General features: G+C 47.0%; 1 protein-coding gene across 2 annotated transcripts in view; it reads right to left on the reverse strand.

Annotated features, from left to right (window-relative positions):
• Nucleotides 1–13,761, reverse strand: part of PSKH1 (protein serine kinase H1) — a 30,179-nt gene extending 16,418 nt beyond the window's left edge. Inside the window, exons 1-3 of one of the 2 annotated variants that reach the window (XM_021541154.3) lie at nucleotides 13,714–13,761; nucleotides 12,234–12,395; nucleotides 10,118–11,143 (exon numbers count right to left, since the gene is read on the reverse strand). In XM_021541154.3, coding sequence (XP_021396829.2) covers nucleotides 10,118–11,056 — 939 coding nt within the window. In that variant the 5' untranslated portion in view covers nucleotides 11,057–11,143; nucleotides 12,234–12,395; nucleotides 13,714–13,761. Of the gene's footprint in view, nucleotides 1–10,117; nucleotides 11,144–12,233; nucleotides 12,396–13,127; nucleotides 13,528–13,713 lie in introns of those variants that run through there. The other variant, XM_077786368.1, reaches the window with a different exon arrangement.
• Between the last annotated feature and the right edge of the window lie 2,519 nt (nucleotides 13,762–16,280).

The raw sequence follows: 16,280 nt of genomic DNA on the forward strand, positions 1-16,280 counted from the left end.
CCGTGGGAGACACCAGTTTTGTAAAAAGTTCAGTGTGAATCTGTCTAAGTGCCATTTAAGACTCTTGTTTGACATAATCTGGAAAAGAGATCATTCCTCTTCTTCTTTGAAGCAGCCTTTTACATACTTGCAAACTGCTATGACAACATGTTCCCTAGGCCAAACAGCCAAAAATGTTTTAATCTTCCGGAGACTGTGGTTTTTTGACTCACAATTGTTTTTGTTGATCTTCTGTCAAGTCTCTCTGCCTGGCTCATGGTGTTTTTGAAGGCTGCTGCCCAGAAGTGTCAGAGCTTCAGCTTGGCATCTGCAGCAGCCACTAAACACAGCAGGATCACAGCTCATGCTGACTTTCTGTTCATTCACCTCAGTACATTCACCTTTTCCCAAAAGTATGATACTGCTCTCACACAATAGTTTGTGATTCATAGACACATCCTTTTCTGAAAAGCCAACACCTCCTAATTTTCCTCACCTATTTTTGTGCACTTACTCTTAATAAAAAAAAAAAAAAAAAAAAAAAACACAACAACAAACTACACGTGCTACTGAATTGCTTAAATTTGACAGGGCTATCTGGAACTCAATGCCCTTTGCAGCTCTTCCAATTCAATGTCATCTACAAATATAATGAACATACCCACATTTCCCTCACCTGTGTTGGTCATTAACCCCCAAACACCTCTGGAACTTCAGCCACTTCTAGAGAACCACCATCACTACTGTGTTCCACTTTGTTGATGAACCACCAGTAAGTAAATGTCACTTTTAACACATTTGGGGAAATGCAAGATTTTGTCCCCAAACAGATTTGGGGAAATACAAGATTTGGTCCCCAGGCTCTCCCTACTTCACAGTTCATTTCCAAAAAGGAAGTTTTCAGAGACCATGGAGTAGCTGAAGATCTCATGAAATAGCTGAAGGTCTCTTCCATGTCAGATCCATCCTTGCCAAACTCCAGTACCAAATACTGGAGATATGGGAACTCCTATAGCTTTGGAAGAGGACTTAGCCAAGAAATTATTTTACATTCTCAGCCAAGTGTCAAGTTTTCCTTAGTTTTGCAATATCAGCCTCTCAAGCAAAACATTAGCTGAAGAATGCCACCAAGAATTCCTGAAGCTGGACTAAAGCTAAAAGCAAATAAAAAAATATGAAGGACTAAGTGTAGAGAGGTAAGAAACTGTAACCCAGGCACCCCTATCAGCACTGATAAAACAGTATATAGAGTCTTCTGAGTCTTCTCAGCTGTAATGAGAAACCTTTCTCACATGTGAGCCACATAATCATTCTCAAAATTATCTGATTATTAAAAAGCTTCTTAGAAATTACTCTTCAGACACACACAAATAGTTTTATCAGAAAGCACAGTTCTACGTTTTGTGAGACATAAAACCAGACTCTCTGGTTAATCACTCGAAGTGCCTGAAGCACTGGTGCACTGGATGTGTAGGGAGTACCACGATTATGGAAGTTCATGAGCTGTAGACACACAGCCAGGCACAGGTCCACCCCAGCACTTTGGGGAACCCTGCAGGAACAGCAGGCATCTCTTAACAGCCCCCTCCAGAGCGTTCTGCCTCTCCTTGATTTGTGTGAATGGCTCTCATGTCACCAGTCAACTCTAATCTGGTGCATTAGTGAAAGCTCAGTTTTCAGGAAAATCTATAAAAACATCCATTTGAAATAACAAAGGTATTGGAAAACATGCCTGGTTTTTCTACCTCATCACTCACTTGGGGCAGCAGGGGGCAAAGCAGGGGGGTGGGCGAGACTGCAGAGAGGAGGAGCAGCTCATGCTCCAAACAGGGAACACCACTGGCAGTTTGAACCACCCCTTCCAGTTCCAAACAGCTAATCCAGCTCCCTCTGTCTACAGCCTCAACTCTGCAATTGCAATCTTGTCAGATTTAGGGATTTCAAGGATTAGGTAAAGAGACTGACAAGAAAACCTTTTAGGAAGCACCTTTTCAGCCCCTTGGCTCAACATGAACAGAAATTCCCCAGAACAGTTTCTGCACTTGAAAAGAGACTTCAACTATGTGATATTAAAACCTTGACTTTCTATCTACACCAAGCATGCTGCCTAACTCCTCATTCATCACATCCCAGGGCAGGAGCACACTGCAAATGCTAGGGAAGTCCCAAATCCGGGTTAGAGGGAATCTGAAACACCTTTCAATGCCAGATTATTCCAAATGTATCAGGTTCAATTGCCTCTCTCCATGGCAGGGTAAATTACAGGCCACAAAGTGATTTGCAGTAAGATACATGTTCACAGCCCTTCCCCACAGAGCTCAGTTTTGATTAAACAAAAGTGCTTTTAATCTGCAGCAGGGGCAGCAGCTGGAACTTCAGCCAGGTGACAGCTCTGCAAAACCTCAAAGCCTCAGCCTGGGGCTCAGAACAGTTAGGAAGATGCTGTAATTTTCTCCAGAGTGCCCCACTTTTACAACTGCACCCTGAAAGCTCACTTTAAAAATGTTTTATAGGTGCCAGCCAGACCTCCCTGTGCCTCTAGATGCTGACCTGGTATTGTACTTCCATACAATCATCTGGGCCCTCAGGTCCTCAGCAGAGCAGGTCCAGGAAACCCAGCTGAAGCAGTGCAAGATGCTACCCCAATCCACTCACCCCACAACCTGTGATAAACTCCCATGTGTGCCACAGCAAGGAGGGAACCAGGTGAGTCCTCACACCCTGCTCAAGGGCTGCACCTGGCTCAAGCCCATGACCATGAGCAGATGGACCTCCAACACAGACTCCAACCCCATGGTAACCATTTCCAAGGGAGGGGAGGGGTGACAGCTGCTGTATTTAGGGACAGGTTTCCTGCAGGTCTCAGCTCTTCCCACTGTAAAACTAACACATATTCTCACTCCCTGAACCTCATTTCTAAGTCAGTGAACATGCAATAGCATGTCTTGTCTCAAAATACACCTCTACTAAGGTATCAGAAAAAACAACACATCTGAGCCACAGCTGGAAAACCAAGGATTCAGCCAGCCAAAAATAAAAGAGAAAATGACCTAGGCTGTTCTTAGGAAAATGTAAAGGAGTCAAAGACACCAATGGTAGCTGATAGTTCAAATCCCTCCTCTTAATAATGTGTATTCTGTACAGAGGCAGCTTAATATTCTTTTTCTACCCTACCAATGTCCCTTTATCCCTACATCCCTAATTCTGCAGAAATACTATTCCACCATTAACAGGATTTTATAGGGTCTCCAGATGAAGGAATGAAAATAAATGTCAAATCACAGCACTCTTGTAAATCCCTTCCCCCCAGATGTGGCTCTTGCCTTCCTTCATCCTTATATTACATGCCATACATTCTGCACCACTTCCCCAAACTCAGTCCTTCACCCCAAAAATCTTAACCAAAATGCTCAGCTGCTGTCCCTCACTCTGCCTTGAACCTGCAGATACTACTGGTATAGACAGCAGTCCTAAGGAAAAAGGGCTGTGAATTAAATCATTGGGAAAAAACCCACATTGTTCTTCCCCATAGAGATTCCTTCCCTGCTTTCTTTGTCTCTAGAGGCTTTGAGGCTTAGACAGAATTTCCACCCTATCCTGATGACATGCACAATTCTCTGAAATATAAACTGTTAACACTGAGTGTTGTAGACTGCAGCAGTATGGAAATGGCAGATGTAGGCAGAGGAAGATGACCCCTCTCCTTGCTTACCCTGCCCTAGCACTGGGGCTTCTCTCCACTGTTCTGCTGCAACATAACCTGAAGTACCTAGTAAAGAGGCAAAAGGAGTGATTTTGAAAAAGGTCCTTGTGACACCAGTTCTGTTGGAGGAAAAAACCTTCAAAAAGAACCTTAAGATGCAGCCAGAGCAAGGGGGACTTGATTTTCAAATGCATGCATTGGTTTCAAAGCCCTTTCACTGGAAAAGGTGTTTCTTTACCTGTAAGTTAAATGCTTACCAATGCAGCATGCTGAGTTTTTACAGGAGCATGGTCTCTGATACATGCAGGAAGAGGCAGGATTTCCCAGGTTTTAATTGAGGTTATCACATTTCCAAAGATGTCCCTTCCTGCAGAGGGAGAGATCTGGACAAACACTTCAGCTCTTGGAGATGGAATGACACAAACATATCTTTCCTCACAGTCACTGAGCTGGTGCATTAAAAGAAAAGAAGGAGCAAGAGAAGCCCATGTATTGGGCTGGCCTCAGTGTTCTGTGCCTGGCTTGGAGAGGAGCTTTCATCCTGTTCAAGTGCTCCAGCTCTTCAAAGGAGAGCAGAGTGCCCTTTTCAGCAGAGCCCCGTGACTGCAGCTCGCCAACACTCTTGTTGTTCTACTTCAAAATCACCGCTTTCACACAGCCATGTGAAATGCAAAAGCACATTCCTCTGTAAATTGATGGGGTTTTACTTCTTCCAGGCAAAAGGCTCAACAATTTATATAAAAAATAATTCTTCTCTACATGGAAAAAAAGCCAGCTCTAGATTTTAGGGGAAAAAAAGCCTGCATTACTTTAAGAACAGGACTATTGTAAAACACTTCTACCATCTAATGTGGCTCACAGGAAAAAACAGCAACTGCTCTAAGTAAAAAGCTCCTTCTTCCCCCAAGAAGGCTAAAACGTGGTTGCAGAGACTTGTATGCCAGTACGTACTGCAAATGTGTTTTAAAATCTTGTCTTCAGCTGCCCCATCCTTGTTTTCTTTGTCGCACTATATTCAACAGCCTGGGCCACTCAAAGTCCAGGGAAAAGAATGGAAAATTGGCCACACTGCTGCTTTGAAATCTCTCTTCTGGCACAGACATCAGAAGCCAAGGTGATGACTGCCTAGCAAAAGCATCTAATGGGTCTAAAGACATCTTGGCACAGCCATGGAGGGCAACACCACGTGTTGGTGTGGCCTTCTGGGGACCCCACAAGGGAGGGGTCCTGCTGCACCCAGACCCTGCCAGGCACTGAGCCAAGGCAGAACTTCCAGAAAAATCAGGTGGCTTTGCACTGAGCTCCTCTTAGAGCAAAGAACAGCACTACACTTTGCCAAGGTATATCTTCAATAAAGGGGGGCACCTACCAGCTTTTCTGACCCCTTGTACTTATGGGACTTTATCTCCTGCATTAAAAAAATATACAGGACCAAGGGAGAATTAGAGGGCAGTGGTGCTTCTCTGTTCCTGGCCATATTTTAAATCAGCTTTGAATGTTTTCCCAAAGACACAATCCAGGCCAAATTCAGGGAAGCCAGTCTGCCTTACTGACCATCTTAGGAGATATCCTACAAGATCACCAGTTTTCCCTCTTTCGGGGCAGTTGCTACCCTTTAACCAATTTAATTAGCACATAATATATTACACAAAAGTTAATGATACATATTAGTAAAAATATGAACTGCAGGAAAAAATCTGGACAGATTTCTGGGGCAAACTAAGTATCAAATAAAAAATAAAGCTAAATCAGTATGAAATAACTGAATTTTTTTCTAAACTGGTATATTTTGATAAAGTGGTTGTACTTTTATCATCAAAACAACAAAAGACTGATTTTTTTTTTTATTATTTACATAGGCATATGTAATTCATTTTAAGTGACCAAAGGTACAAACATGCAGGACTGGCAGCCAGCCAGTGGCTGACCTACCACAGCATCAATGCAAAACTTACTGCATTGCAAAACTTATGTACGAAACTTCATCCAAAGTTTCAGAATGCTTGTCCTACACTGACTGAATTCTCCTGAAAGTGATAAGGATTATGGAGAGATTTTCTCTAATATGCAAGTATAATTTTTTTTCCCTTATAGGAGACCAATTTCCACAGTAAAATACAAGTATGCAGAATAGAAAGTTGAGTTGCCACTATACATTTCCATCTGCAACTTTTAGGGGAAGGAGGTTGCCAAGAATATTTACAGTTTCTTTTTTGTATTAAGTTTGTTGTTTCATAGGAAATCCAACCACAGTCATCATAATTCATAATACAATGACCCATCAGTCCCTCTGGGGCAGGATGGACGATTCAGCAACCAGCTCCCAGCTGAGTCAGAAGCAGTCTGGGTTCAAGCTCTACCACATTCTCTCTCAAAACGTTGAATAAATGCAGGAAATGAATACTAAAATTTGACAAGCCTGTCACCTGTCTCCTCCACTATGTGTCACAAGGGATTTGAAGGATTACAAGTTCTCCACAGTCTTTTAAGGAGCCCCCACAATGAGGACAATTACAAGGATACTTTGGAAATGCTCTGCAGACGTGCTGGGGGAAGGACTCATCCTGTAAGCACGCATCAGTTGCCTTGGAATGGCTTTATTTTTATCTTGTTTTCTGCCAGGTAGAACAGGTAGTTTGTTTGCTAATGCACTGCCTACACTCTCTGTGCTTTGTGCTTCTACTATCAGCTGCAGGCAGGAAAAACTGCTTGTGGAGAAAGTGGTTTATCTTTTTACTCACACAGACTGAATTAGTTGTTATGGGAACACCATTCATGCTACTCATCCAGAGTAATTTGGTTTTCCTGTAACTAAGGGCATTCTTCCAGCATGAATCTATCAATACAGGATCTGCAGAGTTTACTCAACACCTGCATTTAACTTGGTGCTTTAAACTCCAAGTGAGGGGAGAAGACCACTAAGATTCTGAATATTCAAGGAGAGAAAAGTAGAAATGCAATGCACACACAGTTTGCAAGTCAGGCTTCTCCTCTGACCTTTGGGCATTCTCTCCATCAATGTGTCTTCTATTAATTTGTCCAATTGCTCTTCCAACTCAGGTAAACTTCCAAGGTCCACAGCCCTTGTTTCCACCCTCTGAATAGCCTGTATCATCAGAGGTTTGTTAGGAAACTTTCTCCTGCTGGCTTTTAGGCAGAAGGCAACAGACCCTTCAGCCCTCACTGGTTTTATCCTTCCCTGTGGAACTGGCCATGTATTTCACATCTGTGCTTATCAGCAAACTCCTGATCCATGTCAAGGCCACTGTCACAATATGGCTTCAAAGTTCCTTCAAGAGATTTTAGTGAGGATTTTTATCAAAAACCATTGGAAAATCTAAGTCACACAAAACCAGTTCATCTCTCCACAGGCTGCTAAATCTCTTGCAGAGCTCCTACAGACTTGCACTGCCCTGACCTTCATATATCAAGCTTCCTTGATATACCAAGGGACTTCCTTCATATATCAAGCATGTTTCTCCTATCAATGCACCCATTAGCCTTATTATTTAGAACAAGCTTTTTTGGTTATTTGATTAAGACATGTTCCCACAGCAGCACACACCAACCTCACCCACTGTGAGCATACCTCAAAAAGCTGATTCTGTTCCATGAATAGGAGAACAGCCCATGAGAGAAATTATATGTCCAGATCAGATATCAAAATCAGAACAATTCATAGACCTTGGCTAAGTTTCCAAATTTAACCATAGCATACATTATCTTTCACTTATTCCATCGATTTTCCCAGGTGTGTAAAGCAGCATAAAAGTACTGGTATTCAACAGAAGGAGAAGCTTTGAAAAAGAATCAGAGCAAGCCTGTCCTTAGCAGGATAATGATGGTCCAATCTTCAATTCTGCACTCGCAAATTCAAAGGAAACTAAGAATGGAATTCCAGCTTTATTCCTCAGTCAACTTTTTAAGCTACAAAGAGCTCCCAAAAATCAGTTTTAACTCCAAGATTTCAATTAAAAATTAAATGAAATAATTATGTCCAAACATTCTTTTTAGTAAGTTCTAACAAAACAAGTGTAAAAGAATAATTTTGCAGCAGGCTACGTTCAAAGCAGTGTCAATAGCTCACCTAACCCTTACTCAGGATGCTCAGGGAAAAAAAGCACACCAGTTACAAAGCCAGCTGTCCTTCCTTCCTCATCCTAGCTATTACCCAAAGCAGTTCAAAAGTGGAGAAGGAGATACAAGAGATAATCAGAGCAGTGATGTCAGCAGTACCTGAATAACCTATTGTGGGAGACCTCTCCTATTGATCTGCTAATGGCCTCTTCAAACAGACCTCACACTCCGGGAACAGGAGCCGGCTAACAGGATCCCAGTCAGAAAGCAATTACATTAGCTGGACTAGAGATCACTTGTTTTTCCAAGAAAATGGAGCTGCTTCTCAGGTCAGCATGCATCTTGCCTTTTGTTCCTCTTTCAATACAGCTTTGTCCTCTGTGCCCAGGTGTTGGGGTCAGACTTTTCAAAAAGCAGGACTTTGCACCAAGACTCAGGGCGCTGCTGCTGCCTGCCATGGTACAGCTTGAAGACAGCTCCCTCCTTCCCCACTGGAACTTGTCTGAGCCACACACAGCTCAACCTGTCAGCTCTGTAGTTCACAGGCTTCTTTCAGCACTTCCTCTTCTGTTTCAGATCCTCAGCTTTCAGATCACAGAGAAGAAAAGCAGTTGCTCCCATGAAACCTCTGCTCCTGCATCCATTCAAGACAGATGCTGTCAGCAATGCACTCCAGTATTCTGCCCACTCCTACTCCAAAGAAAGCAGGACTTAGCTCCTGTCATTCCCATTAGTCTGACAAACTTATTAATAGCCTCATTTCTGACATCTGCCCACTTCCTCCAGTGTAACACAAAGAAAGAATAGCCATTGTCTGTGAACACCAAAAACCTGGAAGCATTTAAAAATCCCAAAGATGGCTTTAATAGTGCTGCCAAGATTGTGGGAAACACAGCAGACACCTTTAAACCTCTGGCTCACTTTGTCTTCTCCTAGAAATTATTCACAAAATGAGCAGCCTCTTTACTGCATCTCCTGCCAATACCCACCTACAGTCAAGCACCCTGCAATTTAGGGGCATAGGCTTAATTACATTGGTAAATTAAAGCATCCATTTTCCCTGGCTCTAGAGGAACAGAAAGCATCCAGGCAACAGATACAGGCTGCTGGCTGACACATATTTGCTTTCCAAGCAGTAAAGTATTGACAGCTTTCCAAAATAACCACTCATGTCACACACAGTATCCATAACAGCCTCCTAAAGTGTGTAAGTTGTGGTGGCATAACAAGCAAAATGCCTCAGGCTTGTGCATTGACTTTCAAAATAGAGAGTTTAATGCTTTCTCTGTGGCACATGTGCTACCTCTGCATGTACAACCAACAAGTCTCCAGTGGCCTAGTTGCAATTCACAATATTTCTCAAAACCAGTCTGTTCTGGTACAAGGACGAGTGGACATCAAAGTAAATTACCCCAGGGAATCTTCAAAACACTCAATTCACGCTCTCCAGATTGCCTACGGCTGCACTGAGCTTGATCAGACTCCCTTCAAATGATAATTTTTTTTGGAGGAAAAACCCTAGTCTGTTCATTCATTCTTCAAACAGAAGCCAGGCCATACCTTTGGTTATTCACACTGCCTTTCTACACATGCTTTTCAACTCTGTATCTTTATCCAGAGAACACAGACCTGCACTCAATAGTCAAGGGCATGGCAAGAAAGAACATAACAATAGCAACACTCATTCCTAATATCAACAGGGTTTTGATCAGAAGTGTGAAGATGTTATTTACAAGTGCTTAACTTCAAATTATTTCTTCTGAAGAGCAAGAAGCACCTTCAGGCCACGCTATCATTTACAGAATGCCTAAAAATTATCCCCCAAGACTCTTCTCTCCATACTTACCTATGAAAACTATCCTTCGATCCTGCATTTTTTCACATACCAAACTCAGGAAGCAATGCAAACCAATTTCTGAAATAATCCCATCTCCAGATGGAAGAAGTGCCTGCCATAACCTTGTCTTTCAGCAAAGCTATTTTCCATACTACACTTGAGTTTGTGACAGAAATCAGACTAATGATATATGTGTCACATTTCAAACACCCTGGCACAAGTTTCAACTGCAAAGCCTCTAACAACAGCTTACCACAGCCAAGGTCCCCCCAGCTAGAAGTCCACAAACATCCCAGTTCTGTTCTACAGCAAGTTTCCTCCTTCTGTGCACATGTTTTGTTAAAGGAGCTCGCTATGCTGTACTGGGAGCAGACAGAAAATGGGGAAAGGATTTTAAAAGCCAGAATGGCAGATTTTTTTACCCCTGGTAATGTTACCACCCACAAGACAACCAGCTTTTGGTCATCACAGAGCCACACCTAGGGAGAGCTTCTTGCTTGAGTGCCCCTCACCGCACTCACCTCGCCTGAGTAGCTGTACTTTCCCTTCAGGATCTGCCGGTACAGGCGGGTGCGGTTGTCGTCCTCAAAGGGCATCGTGCCACTGAGGAGAATGTACGAGATCACCCCCAGCGCCCACATGTCCACGGAGTTCGTGTAGGGCTTCCTGACCAGGATCTCGGGAGCGATGTACTCCGGGGTCCCACACGTGGTTTTCATCAGGCAGTCGTCCCCTTTCTTCCGCGCGCTCGCCAGCCCGAAGTCCGTGATCATGATCTTGGAATCCGTTCCCGGGTGATAGTACAGGAGGTTCTCCGGCTTCAGGTCCCGGTGGGTGATCCCCAGCGTGTGCAGGTACCTCACCCCGTCCAGCACCATCTGCAGCACGCGCGTGGCGTCCCTCTCGGTGAAGGAGCCCTTGGCGATGATGCGGTCGAAGAGCTCCCCGCCGGTGGCCAGCTCCATGACCATGTACACGCGGTCCTGGGTCTCGAACACCTCGATCAGCTGGATGATGTTGGTGTGGCGGACGCGCCGCAGGACGCTCAGCTCCGACTCGCACACCTCCCGGCCCTCCCGGTACTTGGTCTCGATCATCTTGATGGCGTAGGGCTGCTTGGTGGCCTTGTGCTCCACCCGCACCACGCGGCTGAAGCTGCCCCTCCCGATCAGCGCTTTGATGTCGTACTTGGCCGTCACTCGGGGGTCGAACTTGGTGCGGTACTTGGCCACTTTGTTCTTGCGGGGCTCGGGCTGGTGGGCAGGCAGGGCGTTCCCGGGATGGGGGTTGGTGTGATGCGGAGGGGAGGGAGAGCCAGCTTTGATGACAGCCCCGCAGTCATCTTTGATGAAATGCTTGTATATGTCACTGTGGCCGGTGTAAGGCTCGACTTTTTTAACCAGGTCTAGCTGCACATCTTTGGGGGGCTCGGGAAGCACTTTGCTTGTCCCACAGCCCATCACTGACTGGTGTTAATTCCCTATCAAGGCATGTTCCCAGGGGAGCACCAGCAGCAACCACATCTGGGGCGATTCCCACGTCTGAATCTTAGAAAAAGAATGAGAAGGAAATAAAAAGGAATCAAGGTAGTAAAGATTCAAACAGAGGGAAAAATCAAAACAATAGGGCCAGGCTATCACAAACTGAGAATATGGGATTTTCACTTCTCTCTGCTACAGAACATGCACAGTGCTCTGCTGCTTTCATCACAAGTGAGTGAAGGCACTGCCTACAAACACCCAATCGTGGTCAGAACAAATGTGCCCATGGAAATCACACAGTATCTTTTCTTTATGAGGGATTGTTTGTTTTCTGCTCCCTTCTGAGCCCTGAATCAGTCACAGAACAGTTGAGGCTGCATAAGACTTCTGGAGGTCTTTTAGTCCAGACACAATTGCTTAATTAAAAATTAATAAAGGAAAAAGTCAAGCATTTTCTTTAGTTTTGTTAGATCTGCTCAACTTTCTCGGTCAGCAGCCAATCCAAACCCTTTAGTTCTGAGTTTGCTCACCAGAAGGTCGACAGAGTATCTCAGCAACTTATATATTGAACCCATCTTCCCAAGATTTTCTTTATATTGAATTTGTACACTGTCATAAACCTCTCTCTAGTTTGCTGCTGGGGATCAATGGAACAGCAGAAGTGCAGGGAATATGGAGACACAGGCACATTGGTTTTAAGGTCCTGCTAAAATGGAGATGTTCACTTGCCCAGAGCAGCTTTTAGTCAGCAAGTCCCTCATCCTCCAAACCCTGAGAAATCAAGGTGGGCTTTCACATCTTTTAACAATATCAATTTTGCTTTATTTTACAACTTTAGGCACCAAGTGGCATTCCTGGCTTTCCACACAGAGCTGCCTGTAAGAAGTGGAATTCCTATCAGCTGTTCCAGACTAGGACCACTTCTTCATCACACTGTATTCCAATAAAACCAAACCAGCTGCACTTGGGCAAGTCTTTATGTGCTGATTAAAACAATAAGACTGGCCAGAAGATGGGGAAGCCACCTGTGGCTCTGGCAGTCACTGGGCAGTTCCACATTTGCCCTTTTTGACTCAGAGCCCATCAGCATGTGCCTGAGAGTTTACAGTAGGCTACAGAAAACCATTAGCCGTGAAAATGTGACTTTAGGTCTTACCATCACCAGGTGTATCTCCACTCATGCACCACCTCTCCAAGAAACTGCTCAGCATGAACAGCAGAAAAGGAAACCCAGTTGGTATTCCATTGGGAGAACAAGTAGAGAAATAAGAAATGTTTCAAAGGGACACCTGGAAGAAGTTCAGACTCTTCATCCAACCTGGAAAGAAGACCAGGCTTTAGTTAAGATTCAGTTTTATAATCAAACATCATCAAAGTAACTTCTCAAGGGACAAGTTCCCTCCTGGCAGCACCCTGAAGTCAAACATCCCAGCCATGCCCAGACATGCCTGTAGTAGGGTGCAGCAATAGAAATAAAAAACAACTTCACAGAAAGCTTGGCTGACTTTCACCAAGCACTGCCCTGGACATGGGGCTTCATTCAGATTAAAGAAGCATGATAAAAAATTAAGAGCTCTGGCTAGTCCTGAACAATGCCTCCCATGGACAGTTTTACAGATTTTTCAGCATTACTGAACCTTAAAGCATTTTAAGCTAACAAAGAAATGAAATGAGAGCATCCATAAATGAGATTATTACAGAGTAATTCAACATGTAGAGAAGGACTGGTGTAAACCATCCCTCCCATAAATAAAACCAAACAGAAGAATTAAACACTTGAAAATACCATCTATAAATCCACTAATGGCATTAACTGAGATCTAGCAGCAACTTCAGCATGTCAGCGGCTCCTCTTTGTAGACTTAAGTGTTCCAGTGAAGGCTACAGAGCCAGAGTCAGCAACAAAAATGCTTAACTCCACATTAGTGCAGGACATGCTCCTGTGCAGTAATCACCAAGGACGTGGGGAAAGAAACTAAGATAAATTACAAGCTCTCCGAGTGGGAAATCGCATACTCTCTGAGCCACAGCTGGAGGTGCTGGGAAGTACCATGGGATGGGATTGATGCTGCTTCCCTGGCAGATCGGGCTCCTCGCCTGCCGTGTTACTAACGCATCTGAACGTGCCTCTCGCTGCCTGGCATAAACCTGGCTTAACTTGGCATGCCCACTGCCAGCTCCTGGTGCAATTTCGGAGGGGAAACCCGGGGCTGGGACAACTGTGCCGGAGCCATGGGCTGACCAGAATCAGCCAAACCCACCGGGATTCCCAAACCCGTTTGTTTTCAGAACTCCTCCCAGCCCAGGCCGTTTGTCCCTACACTGCAAAGCGGACCCAGGGCCGGGCCGGTGCCGGGAGCTCATCCCACAGCATGTTCGGCTCCAGGCCTGGGAACCACCGGGCCTGTCCCACTGAGGGGACGCTCCGGGAGCGGGCAGGGCTCCCTCCCGGCCCGCCCGTCCCCGCGGCCCAGCGCCCCGGGCAGCGGCAGGGCTCAGACGCCGGGGCCCGCCGCGCCCGCGCTTGCCGGGCCGCACCACCGCCGGCTCCGGAGTGAGGGAGGGAGGGAAGGAAAGGGAGGGGAACCGGGGCCGGGCCGGGCCGGGCGGTCCCGGGGCGCCGATCCCGGACTCACCTCGGCCGCGCCGCGGCTCCGCCTCCGACGTCATCACCGCGCGCCGGGGACGCCCGAGGGGCGGGGACACCGCGCGCGGCGATTGGCGGAGAGGGCGGGGGGCGGGGCCGAGGCGCGGGGAGGGCGGGGCGCTTTAGCGCCCCCTGGCGGGGCCACGGGCAGCGCCCGCCCGGGAGGGAGGGGCTTGGGGAGTGTGAGGGGCTCAGAGGGTGTGAGGGGCTCGGGAAGTGTGAGGGGCTCAGAGGGTGTGAGGGGCTCAGAGGCTGTGAGGGGCTTGGGGAGTGTGAGGGGCTCCGGGGTGTGAGGGGCTCAGAGGGTCTGAGGGGCTTCGGGGTGTGAGGGGCTCGGGAAGTGTGAGGGGCTCAGAGGGTCTGAGGGGCTCGGGAAGTGTGAGGGGCTCAGAGGGTGTGAGGGGCTCAGAGGGTCTGAGGGGCTTCGGGGTGTGAGGGGCTCGGGAAGTGTGAGGGGCTCAGAGGGTCTGAGGGGCTTCGGGGTGTGAGGGGCTCGGGAAGTGTGAGGGGCTCAGAGGGTCTGAGGGGCTCGGGAAGTGTGAGGGGCTCAGAGGGTGTGAGGGGCTCAGAGGGTCTGAGGGGCTTCGGGAGTGTGAGGGACTCAGAGGGTGTGAGGGGCTCTGGGAGCGTGAGGGGCTCTGGGGATGTGAGGGGCTCTGGGGATGTGAGGGGCTCCGGGGTCTGAAGGGCTCTGGGCCTCACATCAGCCCCTGGGGCCCCTGAGCCCCGCCTGGCACCCTCAGGGCTCTGGGACCCCTCATCCCCATCCCGGACTCCTCAGCCCCACGGGCCCCTGGAACTCCTCACCCCCATGCACCCCCCATGCCCTGGCCCTGCTGTTGCCCACAAAATCGAGCTCGTTATTGGTGTGCACCGAGCCAATAATGACACACTCAGAGGGACATCGACTGTTTATTTCAGAGCTGCCCCAGCCTGGGTGCTCAGTTCTATTCCACAAATCCAGCACACCTCACCAGACTTTCTGTGCCATTATTTACACAGGGAAACTCAGGGTTAGTAAATTCCCAAGGGCAGCCCCTCTATTAAGATTGGCTAGCAATTTCCATAAAAATGACAAACTCCAAACTTGTACTCATGCTCAGGGGAAGGACCTTCACCTGGGCTTTTTGACCCACAGCATGAATTTTAACATTACCATGAAGACAGCTCAGCTCTAAGATACACGGACAAGGAGTACTTTGCCAAGTTGGCAATGTTTACCTAGGCAAACAACAACATCTTAGTTTGTTACATCCCTAAATCTTGATAGTTCCAGGATATTCTTCAGTGAGAGGTATTGGCTGCTGCCTGTTTCGCTGATTAGATTTGAAAGTGCACAAAAGTCTTACATCAAAGAACATCCTGCCTTAAGGCAATATTGACATAATCTGCATTTTGACCCTCTTCAGCCCCGTGGGCTCAGCCGGTGGCCCCTGGCAGGGGCGATATTCCTGTTCCCCATGCTCCTGCCTCGGAAGAGTGGCCACAGTGCCTCCTCTTTGGAGCCAAATCCAGCTCCGACAGCTCCCCAGCAGCGCCATGGAGCAGCTCCGAGGGCTCCCCGCTGGGCTGCGGGACTCTGGAAAAACATTCCCTTTGCAAGAGAATTGTCCGGAAGCATTGGTCCTTTTCCCTGGCAGGGAAAACCCGGGCCCTGTGGGACAGCTCTTGTGCACAGCAAAATAACGAGGCACATTCCTTTCTCCTTTCTTTGCCCCAGCTAAGTGCCACAAAACCCGCAAAGTTTGCTTGGTAACTGCCTGTGGACTTGCTTCCTCATATCCTTTCCTCATCCTCAAACAGAACACTCCACGTCCCGGCCCTGGATGACCTGAGAGCAGGGAGAGGAAGGATAACACCTTGCAGGGATGCTGACGGCACTCCTTTCCCCCGGGGACATACAAAAGCGATGCTGTCGGGCTTGTTTTCCAGCCTGGCTGTCACGTCATTCCCGAGGCGGTTCAGGTGGAGCGGGGCTATTTTCACACTCCTACCATGCTTTTAAAAATAGCCGGGTTTATTTTAATGCTCCTGGGATCTTCAGCTGTTTTAAAATGATTAGTAAGTCATAATGTAATAAAAGTTGTACCTGCTGATGCACGTTATTGTCATCAGCTGCTTCTCGGTGTAATTCCCAACAAGGTTTGAAATGTGTGAGGGTGGAGAGGTGGCTGCCTGGGCTGGAATTGACAGATCTGGCGAGTTGTGCAGTTCTCTGCGAGGGAAAGTCCCCAGTTCTTGTTGTCCCACACAGTAATGGTGCTGCTGGTAGGTTTTCAGCCCTCTAATCCCCTCACTTTCTTTATGGAGATGTTTCCCCAGCCACTCATCCCCAGCACTGTCCCTGACAGGCGGCTTAACCTGTGTCTGACATGTGAAACCTTGCACGTGTCCCTGTTTAAGGTGATCCTGTTACTTTAGGCTGTTTCTCAAGGTCAGCCTGGTTCCACCAGAGTGTTCCTCTCTGTCATCCTGGCTGACGGGTGTAGAGCAGTGGGCTGCCTCACCTTGGCCAGGGATACTCACACAGAGAAAAGTGCTCAGCAAATATGTTTC

This window comes from Lonchura striata, chromosome 13, assembly GCF_046129695.1.
Source record: "Lonchura striata isolate bLonStr1 chromosome 13, bLonStr1.mat, whole genome shotgun sequence".
NCBI classification, from domain to species: Eukaryota; Metazoa; Chordata; class Aves; order Passeriformes; family Estrildidae; genus Lonchura; species Lonchura striata.